The sequence below is a fragment of the Coregonus lavaretus genome, assembly GCF_964263955.1.
Source record: "Coregonus lavaretus genome assembly, chromosome: 18".
Taxonomy (NCBI): Eukaryota; Metazoa; Chordata; class Actinopteri; order Salmoniformes; family Salmonidae; genus Coregonus; species Coregonus lavaretus.
Window position 1 is genome coordinate 2055627 of NC_140005.1, and position 27508 is coordinate 2083134.

Below are 27508 nucleotides of genomic sequence, written 5' to 3' on the forward strand. Positions count from 1 at the left end.
AAGCCTCCAGGTTTTACTCACCTGAGGTAGAGTACCTCATGATAAGCTGTAGACCACACTGTTTACCAAGAGAGTTTCTCTGTTTTTCGTAGCTGTCTATTTACCACCACAAACTGACGCTGGCACTAAGACCGCTCTCAACGAGCTGTATAAGGCCATAAGAAAATGCTCATCCAGAGGCGGCGCTCCTAGTGGCCAGGGATTTTAATGCAGGGAAACTGAAATCCATTTTACCTAATTTCTACCAGCATGTTACGTGTGTAACCAGAGGCGAACAAACTCTATATCACCTTTACTCCACACACAGAAACACATACAAAGCTCTCCCTCGCCCTCCATTTGGCAAATAACTCTATCTTCCTGATTCCTGCTTACATGCAAAAACGCAAACAGGAAGTACCAGTGACGCGCTCAATACGGAACAGGTCCGATGAAGTGGAGGCTAAGCTACAGGACTGTTTCGCTAGCACAGACTGGAATATGTTCTGGGATTCATCTGATGGCATTGAGGAGTTTACCACATCAGTCACTGGCTTCATTAGTAAGTGCATCGACGACATCGTCCCCAATGTGACCGTACGTACATATCCCAACCAGAAGCCATGGATTACAGGCGGCATCCGCACTGAGCTAAAGGCAAGAGCTACCGCTTTCAAGGAGCGGGACACACATTTGGACACTTATAAGAAATCCTGCAAACAGACAAAGCGTCAATACACAACTAAGATCAAATCCTACTACACCGGCTCTGATGCTTGTCGGATGTGGTAGGGCTTGCAAACTATGGATTACAAAGGGAAACCCAGCTGTGAGCTGCCCAGTAACGCGAGCCTACCAGACGAGCTAAATGCCTTCTATGCTTGCTTCGAGGCAAGCAACACTGAACCATGCATGAGAGCACCAGCTGTTCCGGACGACTGTGATCACACTCTCCGTAGCCGATGTGAGTAAGACCTCACATCGAAAGGCTGGTCATGGCTCATATCAACACCATCATCACAGACACCCTGGATCCACTCCAATTCGCATACCTCCCCAATAGATGACTCAATCACCATTGCATTGGCGTGACTTTCATTATTGTGATGACTATTATTTATCGAATAATTACCTACTATGTTTAATTGTTACTAGATTAAATTAATAATGTAACAATTAACTCATTAGGAATTTGGGGCACCATGGGAAAATGTGTTTAACGAGTTACCGGTTCCCGAGTTAACTCTAAAGCTATCTAGATATCTCTTATCATTTAAGTCATTTATTAATAATTTACCTCATATCAGTCTCATTCTGAAAGTCGTAGACGCTTTAAGTCTGCACGAACCCGGGTCTTACTGATCATTCCGTACCACACAAATTGATTTAATTAATTATTTACTAACTAATTAAAATGACAACACAAGATACAAACACATACATGTGTAGGTTAGGGATTAGAACCTAATACAATGAAAACGGGTCCCTAGCAGACTAACACAATATGACACTTGTTACAACAAATAGCGAGTTAAAGAGAGCGCGAGAGAGAGAGAGAACACTTGGATAAACATGGAACTGCGCTCACAGTAATCCTAATACCTTGCCCCGAACTGCCACCCGTTTGGTAAGAAGTAATGCATGTATTTACGTGTATCTCTGTTGGACCCAGGCCTTTGTGGAAAGGGGTCGATTGGGCTTTCTCTTTCGTATGGGCCTTAGATGTAAGGCTCTGATTGTCCACAAGAGGTCACAATGTCCTTCTTCTTAGTCTGTCTGTTTACTTTCACTCGTTCTGGAAGTGGTCTTCTGAGGACGGCTAATCTCCCCTGTGGGGTGATGAAAGCAGTGTAGTAGACGATGGCTTGAAGAGAGTAACAGGATGGTCCCACTTAAATTCACCTTCTTAGATACAGTACTTAGAACAGCTACTCAGCCGTGACATTGATTGTTAGTGGAGGCAACTTCGTCGTCTTCACCTCGTGTTGATTTTCAGGGTCGGGACCAATATGGATCTCGCTGCAGCTTGAGGTCCGTCTAGTCTTCCTGGTCTGTAGCCTTTAAACCATTTTGCCATATTCAGCTCGCGCTGCATGTCGGCTGGTTTGTTAATCTGGGAAAGAGGTTGTTTACGTCATGCTGACACTCTTTCTGAGCTTCCGTGGGCGTGGCTAGTTACTGGTGCAAATATTCTGAACACTATGATTTCGTTTTAAAGAACCAAAATCATCTTCCTATCTATATAAAAATATTATCTTTCTCCTGCATATTTCCTACACATTATAATGAATGCAAACTTGAAATGCGCAGTATGAAAGCTCCTCAAGTTACAATGTTTTCATTATAACTTTTTTATAAAAGTCTTAATGACATCACAAAATCAACATGAATTTTCCTAATTCTCTCTTTCATCACTCCCAACATTTGGATGTTGAAATATACTGTTCCAGTGTCCACCTTTGGTCGTTTAGGGTTTTGGGTGGCAATCTGTCCCTGTAACACATTCAGATCTCCAATACTAGCAAACCATGTAGGATTTGGCGCGAGGGGTCATAAACCCCCCCTTGTCAATCCCTCCTCTGTTCTGCGGGAGAGAGAGGGAGATCTGGAGACTGTTGCTTCTCTGTATTCCGATCTTGGGCTTCTCACGTGAAACCATCACATGAGAGTCATGACAGCGGTGTCAGAGGAAGACCCTAAACATTTTCAAAGACTCCAGCCAGCCAATCATAGACTGTTCTCTCTGCTACCGCACGGCAAGCAGAAATTATGCACCAAGTCTGGGACCAACAGGACCCTGAACAGCTTCTACCCCCAAGCCATAAGACTGATAAATATACTGAACAAAAATATAAACGCAACATGTAAAGGGTTGGTCCCACGTTTCATGAGCTGAAATAATAGATCCCAGAAATGTTCCATACTCACAAAAAGCTTATCTCTCAAATGTTGGGTACAAATTAGTTTACATCCTTGCTAGTGAGCATTTATCCTTTGCCAAGATAATCCATCTACCTGACAGGTGTGGCATATCAAGAAGCTGATTAAACAGCATGATCATTACACAGGTGCACCTTGTGCTGGGGACAATAAAAGGCCAATCTAAAATGTGCCGTTTTGTCACACAACACAATGCCACAGATGTTTTGAGGGAGCGTGCAATTGGCATGTTGACTGCAGGAATGTCCACCACAGCTGTTGCCAGAGAATTTATTGTAAATTTCTACCATAAGCCGCCTCCAACGTCATTTTAGAGAATTTGGCAGTACGTCCAACCGGCCTCACAACAGCAGACAACGTGTAACCACGCCAGCCCAGGACCTCCACATCCGGCTTCTTCAGCTGCGGTATAATCTGAGACCAGCCACCCGGATAGCTGATTAAACTGAGGAGTATTTCTATCTGTAATAAAGCCCTTTTGTGGGGAAAAACCCATTCTGATTGGCTGGACCGGCTCCCCAGTGGGTGGGCCTGGCTCCCCAGTGGGTGGGCCTATGCCCTCCCAGGCCCACCCATGGCTGCACCACTGCCCAGTCATGTGAAATCCATAGATTAGGGCCTAATTTATTTAAATTGACTGATTTCTGTATATGAACTGTAGCTCAGTAAAATCGTTGAAATTGTTGCATGTTGCGTTTATATTTTTGTTCAGTATAGTTAGTTCTGGTAGCTATTGGTTAAATAGTTAACCAATCTGCATTGACCGTTTTTGCGCTAACTTTTTTTGTCTCATCACATACACTGCTGCTACTGTTTACCATCTGTTCCTAGTTATACAGTATCTACCTCAATGACCTCGTACCCCTGCACATCCACTCAGTACTGGTACTCCCTGTTTATAGCCAAGTTTCTCATTGTGTATTTATTATTACTTTTATTATTATGTGTTTTTACTTTTCTATTATCTCTCTATTGTCTTTCTCTCTGCGTCGTTGGGAACGGCCCGTCAGTCAGCATTTCACTGTTAGTCCACACCTGTTGTTTACAAAACATGTGACAAATACAATTTATATTTAATATAAATGGTTCAGATCTGCCTGACAATTACTATAACACTAGCTACTAAGGCTAATAGCAGTTGGGCTGGTTTCAGCAGCAGCATATCTACAGAATGAATGTGATCATTTCCCATGATTCATTCAGTACCTGACAGAGTTCAAGGCTACTACCCGTTTAGAACTACTACCCGTTTAGAACTACTACCCGTTTAGAACTACTACCCGTTTAGAACTACTACCTGTTTAGAACTACTACCTGTTTAGAACTACTACCCGTTTAAAGCTACTACCTGTTTAGAACTACTACCCGTTTAGAACTACTACCCGTTTAAAGCTACTACCCGTTTAGAACTACTACCCGTTTAGAACTACTACCCGTTTAAAGCTACTACCTGTTTAGATTTATTACCCGTTTAAAGCTACTACCTGTTTAGAACTACTACCCGTTTAGAACTACTACCCGTTTAAAGCTACTACCCGTTTAGAACTACTACCCGTTTAGAACTACTACCCGTTTAGAACTACTACCCGTTTAGAACTACTACCCGTTTAAAGCTACTACCTGTTTAGAACTACTACCCGTTTAAAGCTACTACCCGTTTAGAACTACTACCCGTTTAAAGCTACTACCTGTTTAGATTTATTACCCGTTTAGAACTACTACCCGTTTAGAACTACTACCCGTTTAGAACTACTACCCGTTTAGAACTACTACCCGTTTAGAACTACTACCTGTTTAGAACTACTACCCGTTTAGAACTACTACCCGTTTAAAGCTACTACCTGTTTAGAACTACTACCCGTTTAGAACTACTACCCGTTTAGAACTACTACCCGTTTAAAGCTACTACCTGTTGGGATGTTTTCAGCAGCACAGCGGCATATCTATGAATGGCCAATGACGGTAACCGTGTTATGCTGTTGTCACATGGTCACTGTGTTAAGGCCAGCCAGTAGCCACTCATTGTTAGGTTGTTTTCCTGGTGGTTGTTTTGCCAGGGTTTAGAAGAGGCTGTGTCCCAAATGTACCTTATTCTCAATGTAGTGCCCTCCATAGGGCTCTGGTAAAAAGTAGTGCACTGTGGAGGGAATAGGGTGCCATTTGGGATGCAGCATATGTCAAGGAGAGGAAAACAGGTCTGATGACGACAAGTGGCCAGAATGTATCATGGGAAATCTGAACGAACACACACACACACACACACACTGGATCGGGGCCTCGGGGTGTGTGTTTAGTAGGACAAACACACACACACACACTCTCTCCCTGGACGTGAGGCCAGATTAACCTCATTCAGATGAACAATAAGTTAATTCAGTCTCTCCTCGGTCTCTCCTGACACCTTTTATGTCTCCAGCTCAAGGAAACAGTCAATTAATGCACCCCATTGGAGTTTAATGGGCTATTTATTTGCACAGTTATGCTGTTGGTTTGAGACTAGATCCATTGAAATTCAGTTTTCATCTCTAACTATTGAAGTTTAAAATAATGAAATGCTAGACAATCAGATTAAAGCACTCCTACATATGTTTAGAAATCTCTACCTATTGAAGCTGAAACTAGAACAAATCCTTGCTCATTAAAGCCGTCTACATCAGATCAAGTCTGAAGTGAAGTCTGTTGTTTTTGTCCCTCTGTCTGTCCCAGGTGGTACAAGCTGAACTCTAAGACTGGGAAGAAGGAGAAGGAGCGAGGGGACGTCCAGGTGACGGTGCAGTTCACCAAGAACAACCTCACAGCCAGCATGTACGACCTCTCCCTGGGTAAGGACAAGCCCCGGTCCACCTTCGGCAAGATCAAGGACCGCATCAAAGGCAGGAGGAGGAGGAGCAATGACTCTGATGAAGACTCCGCCTCCGCCGTCGTGGGCGGCTACGGGCCTGTTTCCCGCATGAGGAACCGGTTGCCGAGTGACGGCGGCGGGGAGGAAGACTATGAGGATGATGAAGGAGGGGAGGGGCGGAGGAGTAAGATGAGGAACTTCTTCCTGCGAGGGAAACTGAGGAAGTCGTCCGATACGAGGTCGAGCACGTCGCTAGGGTCGGAGAGTAGCGAGTCGTCGTCGAGGGGAGGGAGTCTCAGTCCCACCGCTGGGATCTCTGTGGTGGTGTCCGACTTGTCTAACTCGCCTAGCAACAGCAGCAACTTCACCGCAGACAGCCCTGGTGAGAGGAAGGAGGAAGGAAGGAACTATATCATTAGTTATTCCTTCTAGTGGAATAAAGGACCTCCTACTAACTCTGTTGACTAACCAATATCCACAAATCATAGTAACATTAGAAGGTTTTTATCACCAGTTAATCACTTTAAACTAGGGAGGTGTATCTTTCCCTTTCAAGACGATTCGACATGTATCTAGATACATGGGCTCTGTACGATAGTGGAACGATACGTTTTAGTTTGAAATGATTAGGTTTGATTCGGTTTGATTAGGTTTGATTTGGGGAACGAATTGTGATACAATTCGATGCACTAACATTTGTTCCATAAACATGTCCATTATAAATTAAATCTGCTGCTGATGGAGCTCATGAGCTGGGCCTCTCTGAGCTGGGCCTGTGTGTGTGTGTGTGTCTGTGTGTCTGTGTGTGTGTGTGTTACAAAACTAGATCCAGGGTATGACTGTGGCAATGAGTAGGTCCGGAGACATGTTGGACAAAACCCACTGAGTTGATGATGGCTCCGAAAGCCTTTTGGAGTGCGTCTGTGGACTTTTCCATGTGAATATTGAAGTCACCAAAAATGTGAATATTATCTGCCATGACTACAAGGTCCGATAGGAATTCAGGGAACTCAGTGAGGAACTCTGTATACGGCCCAGGAGGCCTGTAACCAGTAGCTATAACAAGGGATTGAGTAGGCTGCATAGATTTCATGACTAGAACCTTGACGAAAACGCAGTCATTTAAAATATATATATATTTGCTGTCGAAAAATGTTAGCAACACCTCCGCCTTTGCGGGATGCGAGGGGGATATGGTCACTAGTGTAACCAGGAGGAGAGGCCTCATTTAACACAGTAAATTCATCAGGATTGATCCATGTTTCAGTCAGGCCAATCACATCAAGATTATGATCTGTGATTAGTTCATTGACCATAACTGCCTTGGAAGTGAAGGATCTAACATTAAGTAGCCCTATTATGAGATGTGCGATATCACAATCTCTTTCAATAATGACAGGAATGGAGGAGGTCTTTATTCCAGTGAGATTGCTAGGGCAAACACCGCCATGTTTCGTTTTTCTCAACCTAGATTGAGGCACAGACACGGTCTCAATGGGGATAGCTAAGCTGACTACACTGACTGTGCTAGTCTGGAGTCCATCACTCCTCAGCAGGCCAGGCTTGGTCCTGTAGCACCCCTCCAGCTAGGATGGAGTCCATCACTCCTCAGCAGGCCAGGCTTGGTCCTGTAGCACCCCTCCAGCTAGGATGGAGTCCGTCACTCCTCAGCAGGCCAGGCTTGGTCCTGTAGCACCCCTCCAGCTAGGATGGAGTCCGTCACTCCTCAGCAGGCCAGGCTTGGTCCTGTAGCACCCCTCCAGCTAGGATGGAGTCCGTCACTCCTCAGCAGGCCAGGCTTGGTCCTGTAGCACCCCTCCAGCTAGGATGGAGTCCATCACTCCTCAGCAGGCCAGGCTTGGTCCTGTAGCACCCCTCCAGCTAGGATGGAGTCCATCACTCCTCAGCAGGCCAGGCTTGGTCCTGTAGCACCCCTCCAACTAGGATGGAGTCCATCACTCCTCAGCAGGCCAGGCTTGGTCCTGTAACACCCCTCCATCTAGGATGGAGTCCATCACTCCTCAGCAGGCCAGGCTTGGTCCTGTAACACCCCTCCAGCTAGGATGGAGTCCATCACTCCTCAGCAGGCCAGGCTTGGTCCTGTAACACCCCTCCAGCTAGGATGGAGTCCATCACTCCTCCGCAGACCAGGCTTGGTCCTGTTTGTGGGTGAGTCCCAGAAAGAGGGCCAATTATCTACAAATTCTATATTTTGGGAGGGGCAGAAAACAGTTTTCAACCAGCGATTGAGTTGTGAGACTCTGCTGTAGAGCTCATCACTCCAACTGGGAGGGGCCAGAGACAATTACTCGATGCCGACACATCTTTCTAGCTAATTTACACTCTGAAGTTATGTAATGCTTGGTGACCTCTGACTGTTTCATCCTAACATCGTTGGTGCCGACGTGGATAACAATATCCCTATACCATCTACACTCGCCAGTTTTAGCCTTATCCAGCACCATCTTCAGATTAGCCTTTACGTCGGTAGCCCTGCCCCGTGGTAAACAGTGTATGATCACTGGATGATTTTTTAAAAGTCTAATATTGCGTGTAATGGAGTCTCCAATGACTAGAGTTTTCAATTTGTCAGAGCTAATGGTGGGAGGCTTCGGCGGCTCAGACCCCATAACGGGTGGAGGAGAGACCTGAGAAGGCTCTGCCTCTGTGTCATGAGGTGAGGTGTATGTGGTGTGGAAGTCAGGCGCAGGACACCGAGGCTCAGTCCAACAGAGTTTTTGACATGCGTTTTTCTGGATTTTTTTAATGTTGTTATTATATATATATACAGTGAGGGAAACAATTATTTGATCCCCTGCTGATTTTGTACGTTTGCCCACTGACAAAGACATGATCAGTCTATCATTTTAATGGTAGGTTCATTTGAACAGTGAGAGACAGAATAACAACAAAAAAATCCAGAAAAACGCACGTCAAAAATGTTATTAATTGATTTGCATTTTAATGAGGGAAATAAGTATTTGACCCCCTCTCAATCAGAAAGATTTCTGGCTCCCAGGTGTCTTTTATACAGGTAACGAGCTGAGATTAGGAGCACACTCTTAAAGGGAGTGCTCCTAATCTCAGTTTGTTACCTGTATAAAAGACACCTGTCTACAGAAGCAATCAATCAGATTCCAAACTCTCCACCAGGACGTCAGGGACAAGATTGTAGACCTACACAAGGCTGGAATGGGCTACAAGACCATCGCCAAGCAGCTTGGTGAGAAGGTGACAACAGTTGGTGCGATTATTCCCAAATGGAAGAAACACAAAATAACTGTCAATCTCCCTCGGCCTGGGGCTCCATACAAGATCTCACCTCGTGGAGTTGCAATGATCATGAGAACAGTGAGGAATCAGCCCAGAACTACACGGGAGGATCTTGTCAATGATCTCAAGGCAGCTGGGACCATAGTCACCAAGAAAACAATTGGTAACACACTACGCCGTGAAGGACTGAAATCCTGCAGCGCCCGCAAGGTCTCCCTGCTCAAGAAAGCACATATACAGGGCCGTCTGAAGTTTGCCAATGAACATCTGTAGTAGTAGTAGTAGTAGTAGCGGTAGTAGTAGTAGCAGTAGTAGTGGTAGTAGTAGCAGTAGTAGTGGTAGTAGCAGTAGTAGTAGTAGCGGTAGTAGTAGTAGCAGTAGTAGCAGTAGTAGTAGCGGTAGTAGTCGTAGTAGTAGTAGTAGCAGTAGTAGTAGTAGTAGTAGTAGTAGTAATAGTAGCAGTAGTAGTAGTAGCAGTAGTAGTAGCGGTAGTAGTAGTAGTAGTAGTAGTAGTAGCAGTAGTAGTAGTAGTAGTAGCAGTAGCAGTAGTAAGGAGCAGTAGTAGTAGTAGCAGTAGTAGTAGTAGTAGTAGTAGCAGTAGTAGTAGTAGCAGTAGTAGTAGTAGCAGTAGTAGTAGTAGTAGTAGTAGTAGCAGTAGTAGTAGTAGCAGTAGTAGTAGTAGTAGTAGCAGTAGTAGTAGTAGTAGTAGTAGTAGCAGTAGTAGTAGTAGTAGTAGTAGTAGTAGTAATAGTAGCAGTAGTAGTGGTAGTAATAGTAGTAGTAGCAGTAGTAGCAGTAGTAGCAGTAGTAGTAGTAGTAGTAGTAGCAGTAGTAGCAGTAGCAGTAGTAGTAGTAGCGGTAGTAGTAGTAGCGGTAGTAGTAGTAGCGGTAGTAGCAGTAGTAGCAGTAGTAATAGTAGCAGTAGTAAGGAGCAGTAGTAGTAGCAGTAGTAGTAGTAGTAGCAGTAGTAGTAGCAGTAGCAGAGAACAGCGCCGGAGAAGATGGCTGCCGTTTTACAGCCCTCTAACCAATTGTACTATTATGTGTGTTTTTCCGCGTTATTTGTAATTTATTTTGTACATAATGTTTCTGCCATCGTCTCTTATAACCAAAAAGAGCTTCTGGATATCAGGACAGCGATTACTCACCTCGTATTGGACAAAGATTTTTTCTTCAACGAGGCGGCCGCGAAGGATATCATACAGACACCCGACAAGGCCCAAATCCCCGTCATTCGCGTGAAGAAGAGACGGAGATATCGTGGACGCAGATCGGGGTGCCTTGTAAGGATCCGACGGCGAGCGAGTAAACTGCCTCTTCCATCAATCCTATTAGCCAACGTTCAATCTTTTGAAAATAAAGTGGACGATTTAAGATTACGGTTATCCTACCAACGGGACATTAAAAACTGTAATATATTATGTTTCACCGAGTCGTGGCTGAACGACGACAATGATAACATTCAGCTAGCAAGCTATACGCTACATCGGCAGGACAGAACGGCAGACTCTGGTAAGACAAGGGGTGGCGGTCTGTGTATATTTGTAAACAACAGCTGGTGCACAAAACCAAATACTAAGGAAGTCTCGAGGTTTTGCTCGCCTGAGGTAGAGTATCTTATGATAAGCTGTAGACCACACTATTTACCAAGAGAGTTTTCATCTATATTTTTCATAGCTGTCTATTTACCACCACAAACCAATGCTGGCATTAAGATTGCACTGAATGAGTTGTACAAGGCCATTAATCAACAGGAAAACGCTCATCCAGATGCAGCGCTCCTAGTGGTCCTCTGTAGCTCAGCTGGTAGAGCACGGCGCTTGTAACGCCAAGGTAGTGGGTTCGATCCCCGGGACCACCCATACACAAAAAAAAAATGTATGCACGCATGACTGTAAGTCGCTTTGGATAAAAGCGTCTGCTAAATGGCATATTATTATTATTATTTATTATTATAGTGGCCGGGGACTTTAATGCAGGGAAACTTAAATCCGTTCTACCTAATTTCTACCAGCATGTTAAATGTGCAACCAGAGGGAAAAAAACTCTAGACCACCTTTACTCCACACACAGAGACGCATACAAAGCTCTCCCTCGCCCTCCATTTGGCAAATCTGACCATAACTCTATCCTCCTGATTCCTGCTTATAAGAAAAAACTAAAGCAGGAAGCACCAGTGACTCGGTTAATAAAAAAGTGGTCAGATGACGCAGATGCTAAGCTACAGGACTGTTTTGCTAGCACAGACTGGAACATGTTCCGGGATTCTTCAGACAGCATTGAGGAGTACACCACATCAGTCACTGGCTTCATCAATAAGTGCATCGATGATGTCGTCCCCACAGTGACCGTACGTACATACCCCAACCAGAAGCCATGGATTACAGGAAACATCCACACTGAGCTAAAGGGTAGAGCTGCCGCTTTCAAGGAACGGGACTCTAACCCGGACGCTTATAAGAAATCCCGCTATGACCTCCGACGAACCATCAAACAGGCAAAGAGTCAATACAGGTCTAAGATTGAATCGTACTACACTGGCTCTGACGCTCGTCGGATGTGGCAGGGCTTGAAAACCATTACAGACTACAAAGGGAAGCACAGCCGCGAGCTGCCCAGTGACACAAGCCTACCAGACGAGCTAAACCATTTCTATGCTCGCTTCGAGGCAAGCAACACTGAAGCATGCATGAGAGCACCAGCTGTTCCGGATGACTATGTGATCACGCTCTCCGTAGCCGATGTGAGTAAGACTTTTAAGCAGGTCAACATTCACAAGGCCGCAGGGCCAGACGGATTACCAGGACGTGTACTCCGAGCATGTGCTGACCAACTGGCAAGTGTCTTCACTGACATTTTCAACATGTCCCTGACTGAGTCTGTAATACCAACATGTTTCAAGCAGACCACCATAGTCCCCGTGCCCAAGGACACTAAGATAACCTGCCTAAATTACTACTGACCCGTAGTACTGACGTCTGTAGCCATGAAGTGCTTTGAAAGGCTGGTCATGGCTCACATCAACAGCATTATCCCAGAAACCCTAGATCCACTCCAATTTGCATACCGCCCCAACAGATCCACAGATGATGCAATCTCTATTGCACTCCACACTGCCCTTTCCCACCTGGACAAGAGGAACACCTACGTGAGAATGCTATTCATTGACTACAGCTCAGCATTCAACACCATAGTGCCCTCTAAGCTCATCACTAAGCTAAGGATCCTGGGACTAAACACCTCCCTCTGCAACTGGATCCTGGACTTCCTGACGGGCCGCCCCCAGGTGGTAAGGGTAGGTAACAACACATCTGCCACACTGATCCTCAACACGGGGGCCCCTCAGGGGTGCTTGCTCAGTCCCCTCCTGTACTCTCTGTTCACCCATGACTGCATGGCCAGGCACGACTCCAACACCATCATTAAGTTTGCCGACGACACAACAGTGGTAGGCCTGATCACCGACAACGATGAGACAGCCTATAGGGAGGAGGTCAGAGATCTGGCCGTGTGGTGCCAGGACAACAACCTCTCCCTCAACGTGACCAAGACAAAGGAGATGATTGTGGACTACAGGAAAAAAAAGAGGACTGAGCACGCCCCCATTCTCATCGACGGGGCTGTAGTGGAACAGGTTGAGAGCTTCAAGTTCCTTGGTGTCCACATCACCAACGAACTATCATGGTCCAAACACACCAAGACAGTCGTGAAGAGGGCACGACAAAGCCTATTCCCCCTCAGGAGACTAAAAAGATTTGGCATGGGTCCTCAGATCCTCAAAAAATTCTACAGCTGCACCATCGAGAGCATCCTGACTGGTTGCATCACCGCCTGGTATGGCAACTGCTTGGCCTCCGACCGCAAGGCACTACAGAGGGTAGTGCGTACGGCCCAGTACATCACTGGGGCAAAGCTTCCTGCCATCCAGGACCTCTATACCAGGCGGTGTCAGAGGAAGGCCCTCAAAATTGTCAAAGACTCCAGCCACCCTAGTCATAGACTGTTCTCTCTGCTACCGCACGGCAAGCGGTACCGGAGTGCCAAGTCTAGGTCCAAAAGACTTCTCAACAGCTTCTACCCCCAAGCCATAAGACTCCTGAACAGCTAATCATGGCTACCCGGACTATTTGCACTGCCCCCCCACCCCATCCTTTTTACGCTGCTGCTACTCTTTTAAGTATTTATGCATAGTCACTTTAACTCTACCCACATGTACATATTACCTCAACTACCTCAACTAGCCGGTGCCCCCGCACATTGACTCTGCAACGGTACCCCCCTGTATATATAGCCTCCCTACTGTCACTTTATTTTACTTCTGCTCTTTTTTTTCTCAACACTTTTTTTGTTGTTGTTTTATTTGTACTTTTTTTGTTTAAAATAAATGCACTGTTGGTTAAGGGCTGTAAGTAAGCATTTCACTGTAATGTCTGCACCTGTTGTATTCGGCGCATGTGACCAATAAAATTTGATTTGATTTGAGTAGCAGTAGTAGTAGCAGTAGTAGCAGTAGTAGCAGCAGTAGTAGTAGTAGCAGTAGTAGCAGTAGTAGCAGTAGTAGTAGTAGCAGTAGTAGTAGCAGTAGTAGTAGTAGTAGTAGTAGCAGCAGTAGTAGTAGTAGCAGTAGTAGCAGCAGTAGTAATAGTAGTAGTAGCAGTAGTAGTAGTAGTAGTAGTATACATCGGTTGTCACTCAACTAATAAAGCCTAATAACAGATGTAGGAAGATCAGAAACAGTCCTCCTACCTCGAGTTGGTCAGTGCGCGAAGCTGGGTACAGTGCCAAGTTTGACTAGGCTACAGATATTGCCTGGCCTTCAGCAGGCAAAATCACTTGTAGATCAATAACTGTCATCACAGTTCAATGCTTAGTTGTACACTGAAGGACGATCAGCAGAGTAATATGAGTAAAACATTTCAGTGAATCAGCGATTCCTAACATTTCAATCAATGCTACATTTGGATCGGTTTGGGGTCCGTGGACCGATGCAGTCATTTCAATCAGGGACCGATGTGAGTCGTTACATCCCTACTTTAAACGTTTGATTACCTACATTGTCCCTCTTTACTTGACTTTTCCTGCATCTGTCTTCCTCCTCAGAGCATACGGCAGAGTCGTCTCCCAAGCTGGCCTCCTATATATGCGAGTTCACTGACGAGTCTGGAGAGATCAACATCCCTGTGCCTCAGCCTGTCTGCATCAACGGAAGCCATGTATACAACACGACCCTGGACCCTGGCCCGGGGAATGGCCCGGGGAACCCCATAATACCCTTAGATCCTCTAGCCCTGGTGAAGAACAACCTGCCTCTGTCCCAATCCCTCCAGAACCTGAGCCAGCGGAGAGAGGAGCTCCCTGTCCTCCTCCCTAAAGGTCCCGCTGCGGACGGCCGGCGCTGGTCCTTTGACAAGGCAGGGAAGGAGGAGAAGGTGGCCATCGCAGCGGCCCTGGAGCAGGCTGGCCACGGGATGGGCGAGGAGGACAGGGAGGAGTCAGACAGAGACGGCCAGGGGAGGAAACGAAGCAGAAACTGTCTGAATGAGTCTGAACAGGCCTCGGACTCTGGCCCAGGCGAAAAACACAAAGGATGGTTTGGATCAAAGGACAACCAGAACAAACCCAGGTGAGAACAAATGACCACTAGTGGGTGTAAATGGGTGAGAGCACAGGGTGACGTAGACCGCTCAGAAAGATGGGGGACCTCCACTGACAACATTATAGATGACCACTGACAACTGTTTTGTACCAAAGATGGCCACACAGCCCAGGAAAAGTTTGAGTGTCATGTTGCTAGAATGAAAACCAAAGAAAAGGATTTAAATCATATGATGTGTAAGGGATGGTCAGTCTTCTTGACAACTGGTTTAAAAAAGGTTTCTACACAGAGCAGGTTGGAGTCAATAACCACATTTCCAGCCACAGTTTTTATGCGAGTGAAGTCATACCGTATTTTAAAAAATATTTTAAAAAATAATGACCGCTGTCATGGAAACAGGAAGTTTCGGTACAATTTTATAAATGCAGACAGATCAAAATTAATTATGCGAGAAATGGCGGTGGAAATGCCTTTATGCACAAATATTGATATAATAACCATCATATCGATGTAAACTTGGAGTCACGCAATTAAATGTTGTGTGGGCCTCCCACTACGACTCAGGAAACCATGCAGTTTATTAGTCTACAGATAAATAATAAATTATGATAAACTTCACAGGGTGGTGAAAGTGTACGGTGAGGAGCTTGATGCTCCTTTCCAATAAATATAGAGGGTCTTATTCTGGTGACATGATGATCGATGCTTGACAAATACTAATATTCTCACTCTTATCCATAATATAATCTCATCATGCAGACTAACCTACCTGCAGTCCAGTAGGGGGGCCTCTGGTCTAAGGAGATCCCAATGCCCCAGGGCAGTGAAGGGGACATTGCCCTGCATAGGGTGCCGTCTTTTGGATGGGACGTTAAAACCGGTGTCCTGATTCTGGTCACTGAAGCTCCCATGGCACTTATCATAAGAGTAGGGTGTTAACCCTGGTGTCCTGGCTAAATTTGCAATCTTACCATCATGGCCACCTAATCATCCCCAGCTTCCAATTGGCTCATTCATCCCTGTAATGCTTCACCAGGTCATTGCTTTGAAAGATAAAATGTTCTCAGTCAAGTTAACTGGTAAAATAAGGGTTAATACTGCTAAGAGGGCATGCATCTTTAAAGTCTGCACAAGCTACTGCTCTACTGCTTCTGATATCGCTATTGGAACATCTGCTGGAGACCTACGGCTAGGAGAGCTACGGCTAGGAGAGCTACGGCTAGGAGAGCTACGGCTAGGAGCGCTACGGCTAGGAGAGCTACGGCTAGGAGAGCTACGGCTAGGAGCGCTACGGCTAGGAGAGCTACGGCTAGGAGCGCTACGGCTAGGAGAGCTACGGCTTGGAGAGCTACGGCTAGGAGCGCTACGGCTAGGAGAGCTACGGCTAGGAGAGCTACGTCTAGGAGAGCTACGGCTAGGAGAGCTACGGCTAGGAGAGCTACGTCTAGGAGAGCTATGGCTAGGAGAGCTACGGCTAGGAGAGCTACGGCTAGGAGAGCTACGGCTTGGAGAGCTACGCTAGGAGAGCTACGGCTAGGAGAGCTACGGATAGGAGAGCTACGGCTAGGAGAGCTACGGATAGGAGAGCTACGGCTAGGAGAGCTACGGCTAGGAGAGCTACGGCTAGGAGAGCTACGCTAGGAGAGCTACGGCTAGGAGAGCTACGGCTAGGAGAGCTAGGGCTAGGAGAGCTACGTCTTGGAGAGCTACGGCTTGGAGAGCTTGCATCGGTAGATTCTGCAACGCTTCCACACAACCTGCTGCCAGGAGTGTGCATCATCTAGGACCTTTTTGTTGTTGACAGTACGCATACTAGATTCTGCAGCATCCTTAGTTTCTCTAGTGGCTAGTGTCTCCTCGGAGTGACTAAAAGCATTTCGAGCCGTATTCTGAAGTAGTGTTAGTTGGGACTGTCTCTCTTGATGCGTTAGTTGGGACTGTCTCTCTTGATGAGGATGTGTTAGTTGGGACTGTCTCTCTTGATGCGTTAGTTGGGACTGTCTCTCTTGATGAGGATGTGTTAGTTGGGACTGTCTCTCTTGATGAGGATGCGTTAGTTGGGACTGTCTCTCTTGATGAGGATGCGTTAGTTGGGACTGTCTCTCTTGATGCGTTAGTTGGGACTGTCTCTCTTGATGCGTTAGTTGGGACTGTCTCTCTTGATGCGTTAGTTGGGACTGTCTCTCTTGATGTGTTAGTTGGGACTGTCTCTCTTGATGCGTTAGTTGGGACTGTCTCTCTTGATGCGTTAGTTGGGTCTGTCTCTCTTGATGCGTTAGTTGGGACTGTTTCTTGATGAGGATGTGTTAGTTGGGACAGTCTTTCTTGATGAGGATGCGTTAGTTGGGACTGTCTCTCTTGATGCGTTAGTTGGGACTGTCTCTCTTGATGCGTTAGTTGGGACTGTCTCTCTTGATGCGGTTGTTGGGATGTCTCTCTTGATGCGTTAGTTGGGACTGTCTCTCTTGATGCGTTAGTTGGGACTGTCTCTCTTGATGCGTTAGTTGGGACTGTCTCTCTTGATGAGGATGCGTACAGTGGACCTATACTATACTAACATCGTGAATGGAGCTGTGGGCCTCTGGTGAAAGGGGGGATAGGGTGCACTATATAGGGGATAGGGTGCCATTTGGGACGTTGTATCTCAGCTGTAACACTTCCTCTGCTCTAGCCTGAAATCCACAACCTGTTTTGTGCCAACAATCCACTCCTTGTACTCTGTGTCACTGCCAATCGTGACAAGGAGTGGCGAGGAATGGAATGATAGCACAAACTGACTGGTAGCCAGGCTACTACTAAACCAGCATGGTGTTTAGGATGGACGGATCTGTGTATCTCTGCTGTAACACTTCCTCTCTCTACTCTGCCTCTAGTTTCGGCTGACAGACAGGCAGGCAGGCATCTGCATTGCAGATAGGGGTGGGGTATTGCAGACAGACAGACAGACAGACAGATAGGGGTGGGGATAGACAGACAGACAGACAGACAGATAGGGGTGGGGATAGACAGACAGACAGACAGACAGACAGACAGACAGACAGACAGACAGACAGACACAGACAGACAGATAGGGGTGGGGACAGACAGACAGACAGACAGACAGACAGACAGACAGACAGACAGACAGACAGACAGACAGACAGACAGATAGATAGATAGATAGATAGATAGATAGATAGATAGATAGATAGATAGATAGATGGTGGAATCTTTACATGACTAGATGGCTCCTCCCTTTTTTTCTAGTTTGTGTTATGAGGTTAACCATGATGTTTGTTTTTCTAATGTTAAATCTCGTACGGGCAATTGTGAAAAAGGAAATTGTGCTGATCTCTCTAACACACTGGGGACTCTCTCCTGGTGATACTAGGGATGTTCTGATCTCTCTAACACACTGGGGACTCTCTCCTGGTGATACTAGGGATGTTCTGATCTCTCTAACACACTGGGGACTCTCTCCTGGTGATACTAGGGATGTTCTGATCTCTCTAACACACTGGGGACTCTCTCCTGGTGATACTAGGGATGTTCTGATCTCTCTAACACACTGGGGATTCTCTCCTGGTGATACTAGGGATGTTCTGATCTCTCTAACACACTGGGGACTCTCTCCTGGTGATACTAGGGATGTTCTGATCTCTCTAACACACTGGGGACTCTCTCCTGGTGATACTAGGGATGTGCATCTTTCCTTTTCAAGACGATTTGGTGTGATTCGGTTTGATTAGAGGAATGAATCGATGCGATACGATTCAATGCACTAACATTTATTGCATACACACATTCATTTTCCATTCTAAACTTCACTGAACAAAAATATAAATGCAACATGTAAAGTGTTGGTCCCATGTCTTGGCTGATTTCTTTTGATTTTCCCATGATGTCAAGCAAAGAGGCACTGAGTTTGAAGGTAGGCCTTGAAATACATCCACAGGTACACCTCCAATTGACTCAAATGATGTCAATTAGCCTATCAGAAGCTTCTAAAGCCATGACATCATTTTCTGGAATTTTCCAAGCTGTTTAAAGGCACAGTCAACTTAGTGTATGTAAACTTCTGACCCACTGGAATTGTGATACAGTGAATTATAAGTGAAATAATCTGTCTGTAAACAATTGTTGGAAAAATTACTTGTGTCATGCACAAAGTAGATGTCCTAACCGACTTGCCAAAACTATAGTTTGTTAACAAGAAATTTATGGAGTGGTTGAAAAACGAGTTTTAATGACTCCAACATAAGTGTATGTAAACTTCCGACTTCAACTGTATATGCACAAGGACTACTTTAACAATTTCCACTGAAAAATGTACAAAAACGAATTTAGTGGAAGAGCTGTGCCGACGCAAACTTTGGTAACGGAATTACGGTAAATTCTCCCTCAGAATTACGGTAACGGAATTGCGTCATGGGGTCCCTGATCTGTACTACACAGAAATGCATCATTATGGATATGAATGTCATTCTCCTCAAGTTTCACAAGTTTGGACATCACAGCACAGCAGAGTATAGTACAGCAGAGTACAGTACAGTTGAACACAGCAGAGTACAGCAGAGTAAAACACAGTAGAGTACAATACAGTACAGTAGAACACAGTACAACAGACTACAGTACAGTACTGTACAACGCAGAGTACAACACAGCAGAGTACAACACAGCAGAGTACAGTACAGCAGAGTAGAGTACCACACAGCAGAGTAGAGTACCACACAGCAGAGTACAGTACAGCACAGCAGAGTAGAGTACAACACAGCAGAGTAGAGTACAGCACAGCAGAGTACAGTACAGCAGAGTACAGTACAGCAGAGTACAGCACAGCAGAGTAGAGTACAGCACAGCAGAGTAGAGTACAACACAGCAGAGTACAGTACAGCACAGCAGAGTACAGCACAGCAGAGTACAGCACAGCAGAGTAGGGTACAGTACAACACATCAGAGTACAGTACAACACAGCAGAGTACAGTACATCACAGCAGAGTACATCACAGCAGAGTACAGCACAGCAGAGTAGAGTACAGTACAACACAGCAGAGTACAGTACAACACAGCAGAGTACAGTACAACACAGCAGAGTACAGTACAACACAGCAGAGTAGAGTACAGCACAGCAGAGTACAGTACAACACAGCAGAGTACAGCACAGCAGAGTAGAGTACAACACAGCAGAGTACAGTACAACACAGCAGAGTACAGCACAGCAGAGTAGAGTACAACACAGCAGAGTACAGTACAACACAGCAGAGTTACAGCACAGCAGAGTAGAGTACAGTACAACACAGCAGAGTACAGTACAACACAGCAGAGTACAGTACAACACAGCAGAGTACAGTACAACACAGCAGAGTACAGGACAGCACAGCAGAGTACAGTACAGCACAGCAGAGTACAGTACAACACAGCAGAGTACAGTACAACACAGCAGAGTACAGTACAACACAGCAGAGTAGAGTACAACACAGCAGAGGACAGGACAGTACAACACAGCAGAGTACAGCACAGCAGAGTAGAGTACAACACAGCAGAGTAGAGTACAGCACAGCAGAGTACAGTACAGTACAGCAGAGTACAGTACAACACAGCAGAGTACAGTACAACACAGCAGAGTACAGTACAACACAGCAGAGTAGAGTACAGCACAGCAGAGTACAGTACAGCACAGCAGAGTACAGTACAACACAGCAGAGTAGAGTACAGCACAGCAGAGTACAGTACAGCACGGCAGAGTAGAGTACAGCACAGCAGAGTAGAGTACAGCACAGCAGAGTACAGTACAGCACAGCAGAGTACAGCACAGCAGAGTACAGCACAGCAGAGTAGAGTACAGTACAACACAGCAGAGTACAGTACAACACAGCAGAGTACAGCACAGCAGAGTACAGCACAGCAGAGTAGAGTACAGTACAACACAGCAGAGTACAGTACAACACAGCAGAGTACAGTACAACACAGCAGAGTACAGTACAACACAGCAGAGTAGAGTACAGCACAGCAGAGTACAGTACAACACAGCAGAGTACAGCACAGCAGAGTAGAGTACAACACAGCAGAGTACAGTACAACACAGCAGAGTACAGCACAGCAGAGTAGAGTACAACACAGCAGAGTACAGTACAACACAGCAGAGTTACAGCACAGCAGAGTAGAGTACAGTACAACACAGCAGAGTACATTACAACACAGCAGAGTACAGTACAACACAGCAGAGGACAGGACAGCACAGCAGAGTACAGTACAGCACAGCAGAGTACAGTACAACACAGCAGAGTACAGTACAACACAGCAGAGTACAGTACAACACAGCAGAGGACAGGACAGTACAACACAGCAGAGTACAGCACAGCAGAGTAGAGTACAGTACAACACAGCAGAGTAGAGTACAGCACAGCAGAGTACAGTACAACACAGCAGAGTAGAGTACAACACAGCAGAGTAGAGTACAGCACAGCAGAGTACAGTACAACACAGCAGAGTAGAGTACAGCACATCAGAGTACAGTACAACACAGCAGAGTACAGTACAACACAGCAGAGTACAGTACAACACAGCAGAGTAGAGTACAACACAGCAGAGTACAGTACAACACAGCAGAGTACAGCACAGCAGAGTAGAGTACAACACAGCAGAGTACAGTACAACACAGCAGAGTACAGCACAGCAGAGTAGAGTACAGTACAGTACAACACAGCAGAGTACAGTACAACACAGCAGAGTACAGTACAACACAGCAGAGTACAGTACAACACAGCAGAGTAGAGTACAACACAGCAGAGTAGAGTACAACACAGCAGAGTAGAGTACAACACAGCAGAGTAGAGTACAACACAGCAGAGTACAGTACAGCACAGCAGAGTACAGTACAGCACAGCAGAGTACAGTACAACACAGCAGAGTAGAGTACAACACAGCAGAGTACAGTACAACACAGCAGAGTACAATACAACACAGCAGAGTACAGGACAGCACAGCAGAGTACAGTACAGCACAGCAGAGTACAGTACAACACAGCAGAGTACAGTACAACACAGCAGAGGACAGGACAGTACAACACAGCAGAGGACAGGACAGTACAACACAGCAGAGAACAGGACAGTACAACACAGCAGAGGACAGGACAGTACAACACAGCAGAGTACAGTACAACACAGCAGAGTACAGCACAGCAGAGTAGAGTACAGCACAGCAGAGTAGAGTACAGCACAGCAGAGTAGAGTACAGCACAGCAGAGTACAGTACAGTACAGCAGAGTACAGTACAACACAGCAGAGTACAGTACAACACAGCAGAGTACAGTACAGCAGAGTACAGTACAACACAGCAGAGTACAGGACAGCACAGCAGAGTACAGCACAGCAGAGTAGAGTACAGCACAGCAGATTAGAGTACAGCACAGCAGAGTACAGCACAGCAGAGTAGAGTACAGCACAGCAGAGTAGAGTACAGCACAGCAGAGTACAGTACAACACAGCAGAGTACAACACAGCAGAGTACAGTACAACACAGCAGAGTAGAGTACAACACAGCAGAGTACAGGCCAGCAGAGTACAGTACAGTACAACAGAGTACAGTACAACACAGCAGAGTACAGTACAACACAGCAGAGTACAGGACAGCACAGCAGAGTACATTACAGCACAGCAGAGTACAGTACAACACAGCAGAGTACAGTACAGCAGAGTAGAGTACAACATAGCAGAGTACAGTACAACACAGCAGAGTACAGCACAGCAGAGTAGAGTACAACACAGCAGAGTACAGTACAACACAGCAGAGTACAGCACAGCAGAGTAGAGTACAGTACAACACAGCAGAGTACAGTACAGCACAGCAGAGTACAGTACAACACAGCAGAGTACAGTACAGCAGAGTAGAGTACAACATAGCAGAGTACAGTACAACACAGCAGAGTACAGCACAGCAGAGTAGAGTACAACACAGCAGAGTACAGTACAACACAGCAGAGTACAGCACAGCAGAGTAGAGTACAGTACAACACAGCAGAGTACAGTACAACACAGCAGAGTACAGGACAGCACAGCAGAGTACAGTACAGCACAGCAGAGTACAGTACAACACAGCAGAGTACAGTACAACACAGCAGAGGACAGGACAGTACAACACAGCAGAGGACAGGACAGTACAACACAGCAGAGGACAGGACAGTACAACACAGCAGAGTACAGCACAGCAGAGTAGAGTACAGCACAGCAGAGTAGAGTACAGCACAGCAGAGTACAGTACAGTACAGCAGAGTACAGTACAACACAGCAGAGTACAGTACAACACAGCAGAGTACAGTACAGCAGAGTACAGTACAACACAGCAGAGTACAGGACAGCACAGCAGAGTACAGTACAGCAGAGTACAGTACAACACAGCAGAGTACAGCACAGCAGAGTACAGTACAACACAGCAAAGTACAGCACAGCAGAGTACAGTACAACACAGCAGAGTACAGTACAACACAGCAGAGTACAGTACAACACAGCAGAGTACAGTACAACACAGCAGAGTAGAGTACAACACAGCACAGCAGAGTACAGTACAACACAGCAGAGTACAGTACAACACAGCAGAGTACAGTACAGCAGAGTACAGTACAACACAGCAGAGTACAGTACAGCAGAGTACAGTACAACACAGCAGAGTACAGGACAGCACAGCAGAGTACAGTACAGTACAGCAGAGTACAGTACAACACAGCAGAGTACAGCACATCAGAGTACAGTACAACACAGCAGAGTACAGCACATCAGAGTACAGTACAACACAGCAGAGTACAGCACAGCAGAGTACAGTACAACACAGCAGAGTACAGTACAACACAGCAGAGTACAGTACAGCACAGCAGAGTACAGTACAGCACAGCAGAGCAGAGTACAGTACAACACAGCAGAGTACAGGCCAGCAGAGTACAGGACAGCAGAGTACAGCACAGCAGAGTACAGTACAACACAGCAGAGTACAGGACAGCAGAGTACAGGACAGCAGAGTACAACACAGCAGAGTACAGTACAACACAGCAGAGTACAGTACAACACAGCAGAGTACAGTACAGCAGAGTACAGTACGGCAGAGTACAGTACAACACAGCAGAGTACAGCACAGCACAGCAGAGTACAGTACAACACATCAGAGTACAGTACAACACAGCAGAGTACAGTACAACACATCAGAGTACAGTACAACACAGCAGAGTACAGTACAGCAGAGTACAGTACAACACAGCAGAGTACAGTACAACACAGCAGAGTACAGTACAGCAGAGTACAGTACAACACAGCAGAGTACAGGACAGCAGAGTACAGTACAACACAGCAGAGTATAGGACAGCACAGCAGAGTACAGTACAGTACAGCAGAGTACAGTACAACACAGCAGAGTACAGCACAGCAGAGTACAGTACAACACAGCAGAGTACAGCACAGCAGAGTACAGTACAGCACAGCAGAGTACAGTACAACACAGCAGAGTACAGTACAACACAGCAGAGTACAGTACAACACAGCAGAGTACAGTACAGCACAGCAGAGTACAGTACAACACAGCAGAGTACAGTACAACACAGCAGAGTACAGTACAACACAGCAGAGTACAGTACAGCAGAGTACAGTACAACACAGCAGAGTACAGTACAGCACAGCAGAGTACAGTACAACACAGCAGAGTACAGTACAACACAGCAGAGTACAGTACAACACAGCAGAGTACAGTACAACACAGCAGAGTACAGTACAACACAGCAGAGTACAGTACAGCACAGCAGAGTACAGGACAGCACAGCAGAGTACAGGACAGCACAGCAGAGTACAGGACAGCACAGCAGAGTAGAGTACAACACAGCAGAGTAAAGGACAGTACAACACAGCAGAGTACAGGACAGTACAACACAGCAGAGTACAGCACAGCAGAGTACAGCACAACACAGCAGAGTACAGCACAGCAGAGTACAGTACAACACAGCAGAGTACAGTACAGCACAGCAGAGTACAGTACAGCACAGCAGAGTACAGTACAACACAGCAGAGTACAGCACAGCAGAGTACAGCACAGCAGAGTACAGTACAACACAGCAGAGTACAGCACAACACAGCAGAGTACAGTACAGCACAGCAGAGTACAGTACAACACAGCAGAGTACAGTACAACACAGCAGAGTAGAATACAACACAGCAGAGTACAGTACAACACAGCAGAGTACAGTACAGCACAGCAGAGTACAGTACAACACAGCAGAGTACAGTACAACACAGCAGAGTACAGTACAGCACAGCAGAGTACATTACAGTACAGCAGAGTACAGTACAACACAGCAGAGTACAGGACAACACAGCAGAGTACAGTACAGCACAGCAGAGTACAGTACAACACAGCAGAGTACAGTACAACACAGCAGAGTAGAATACAACACAGCAGAGTACAGGACAGCACAGCAGAGTACAGGACAGCACAGCAGAGTACAGTACAGCACAGCAGAGTAGAGTACAACACAGCAGAGTGCAGGACAGTACAACACAGCAGAGTACAGTACAACACAGCAGAGTACAGCACAGCAGAGTACAGTACAACACAGCAGAGTACAGCACAGCAGAGTACAGCACAGCACAGCAGAGTAGAGTACAGCACAGCAGAGTAGAGTACAGCACAGCAGAGTACAGTACAACACAGCAGAGTACAGTACAACACAGCAGAGTACAGTACAACACAGCAGAGTACAGTACAGCACAGCAGAGTACAGGACAGCACAGCAGAGTACAGGACAGCACAGCAGAGTACAGGACAGCACAGCAGAGTAGAGTACAACACAGCAGAGTACAGGACAGTACAACACAGCAGAGTACAGGACAGTACAACACAGCAGAGTACAGCACAACACAGCAGAGTACAGCACAGCAGAGTACAGTACAACACAGCAGAGTACAGTACAGCACAGCAGAGTACAGTACAACACAGCAGAGTACAACACAGCAGAGTACAGCACAGCAGAGTACAGCACAACACAGCAGAGTACAGCACAACACAGCAGAGTACAGTACAGCACAGCAGAGTACAGTACAGCACAGCAGAGTACAGTACAACACAGCAGAGTAGAATACAACACAGCAGAGTACAGTACAACACAGCAGAGTACAGTACAGCACAGCAGAGTACAGTACAACACAGCAGAGTACAGTACAACACAGCAGAGTACAGTACAGCACAGCAGAGTACATTACAGTACAGCAGAGTACAGTACAACACAGCAGAGTACAGGACAACACAGCAGAGTAGAGTACAGCACAGCAGAGTAGAGGACAGCACAGCAGAGTACAGTACAACACAGCAGAGTACAGGACAGCACAGCAGAGTACAGGACAGCACAGCAGAGTACAGTACAGCACAGCAAAGTAGAGTACAACACAGCAGAGTACAGGACAGTACAACACAGCAGAGTACAGTACAACACAGCAGAGTACAGCACAGCAGAGTACAGTACAGCACAGCAGAGTACAGCACAGCAGAGTACAGTACAGCACAGCAGAGTACAGTACAGCACAGCAGAGTACAGTACAGCACAGCAGAGTACAGGACAGCACAGCAGAGTAGAGGACAGCACAGCAGAGTAGAGTACAACACAGCAGAGTAGAGTACAACACAGCAGAGTAGAGTACAACACAGCAGAGTAGAGTACAGCACAGCAGAGTAGAGTACAGCACAGCAGAGTACAACACAGCAGAGTAGAGTACAACACAGCAGAGTACAGTACAACACAGCAGAGTACAGTACAGCACAGCAGAGTACAGTACAGCACAGCAGAGTACAGTACAACACAGCAGAGTAGAGTACAACACAGCAGAGTACAGTACAACACAGCAGAGTACAGTACAGCACAGCAGAGTACAGTACAACACAGCAGAGTACAGTACAGCACAGCAGAGTACAGTACAGCACAGCAGAGTACAGTACAGCACAGCAGAGTAGAGTACAACACAGCAGAGTAGAGTACCACACAGCAGAGTAGAGTACCATACAGCAGAGTACAGTACAACACAGCAGAGTAGAGTACCACACAGCAGAGTACAGTACAACACAGCAGAGTAGAGTACCACACAGCAGAGTACAGTACAACACAGCAGAGGACAGGACAGCACAGCAGAGTACAGTACAACACAGCAGAGTACAGTACAACACAGCAAAGGACAGTACAACACAGCAAAGGACAGTACAACACAGCAGAGTAGAGTACAACACAGCAGAGTACAGTACAACACAGCAGAGTACAGTACAGCACAGCAGAGTACAGGACAGCACAGCAGAGTACAGTACAGTACAGCAGAGTACAGTACAACACAGCAGAGTACAGCACAGCAGAGTACAGTACAACACAGCAGAGTACAGTACAACACAGCAGAGTACAGTACAACACAGCAGAGTACAGTACAGCAGAGTACAGTACAACACAGCAGAGTACAAAAAAAACAAATGGAACTCAGTCCGGCTTTAAACTTACTCTTGAAATTTGTAATAGTAGAATGTACAAGGTGTTGAAATTGGGTATTGCATCATCAGAAATGGGGTATTGCATCACCAGTTCCTCTTGTCATGTCAGTCATTGCAGACCTTAGAGAGATATTTATAACTGGTCAGAAACGTCCAGATCAACTAGCCCATGTCAGCTAACGTTTTTAGCTAGGTTTTTTTAGCCCATAGATTTTGTAGTAATGTAAGTCACTAAAATCACATGAATACACATTAGACATGGCAACATGTATAGAATGCAAGAAACGGTCTATAAAGATCAGTTAACACTAAACAGTCTATAAAGATCAGTTAACACTAAACAGTCTATAAAGATCAGTTAACACTAAACAGTCTATAAAGATCAGTTAACACTAAACAGT

General features: G+C 46.1%; 1 protein-coding gene across 1 annotated transcript in view; it reads left to right on the plus strand.

The window, feature by feature from the left end:
* The window catches only part of rab11fip5a (RAB11 family interacting protein 5a (class I)), a gene marked incomplete at both ends in the record, with an annotated part of 80728 nt that overhangs the window by 38323 nt on the left and 14897 nt on the right, over window positions 1–27508 (plus strand). The window contains 2 exons of the mRNA XM_084182019.1: window positions 5626–6143; window positions 14135–14657. Of these exons, the coding sequence (XP_084038145.1) occupies window positions 5626–6143; window positions 14135–14657 (1041 nt within the window). The remainder of the gene's footprint in view (window positions 1–5625; window positions 6144–14134; window positions 14658–27508) is intronic.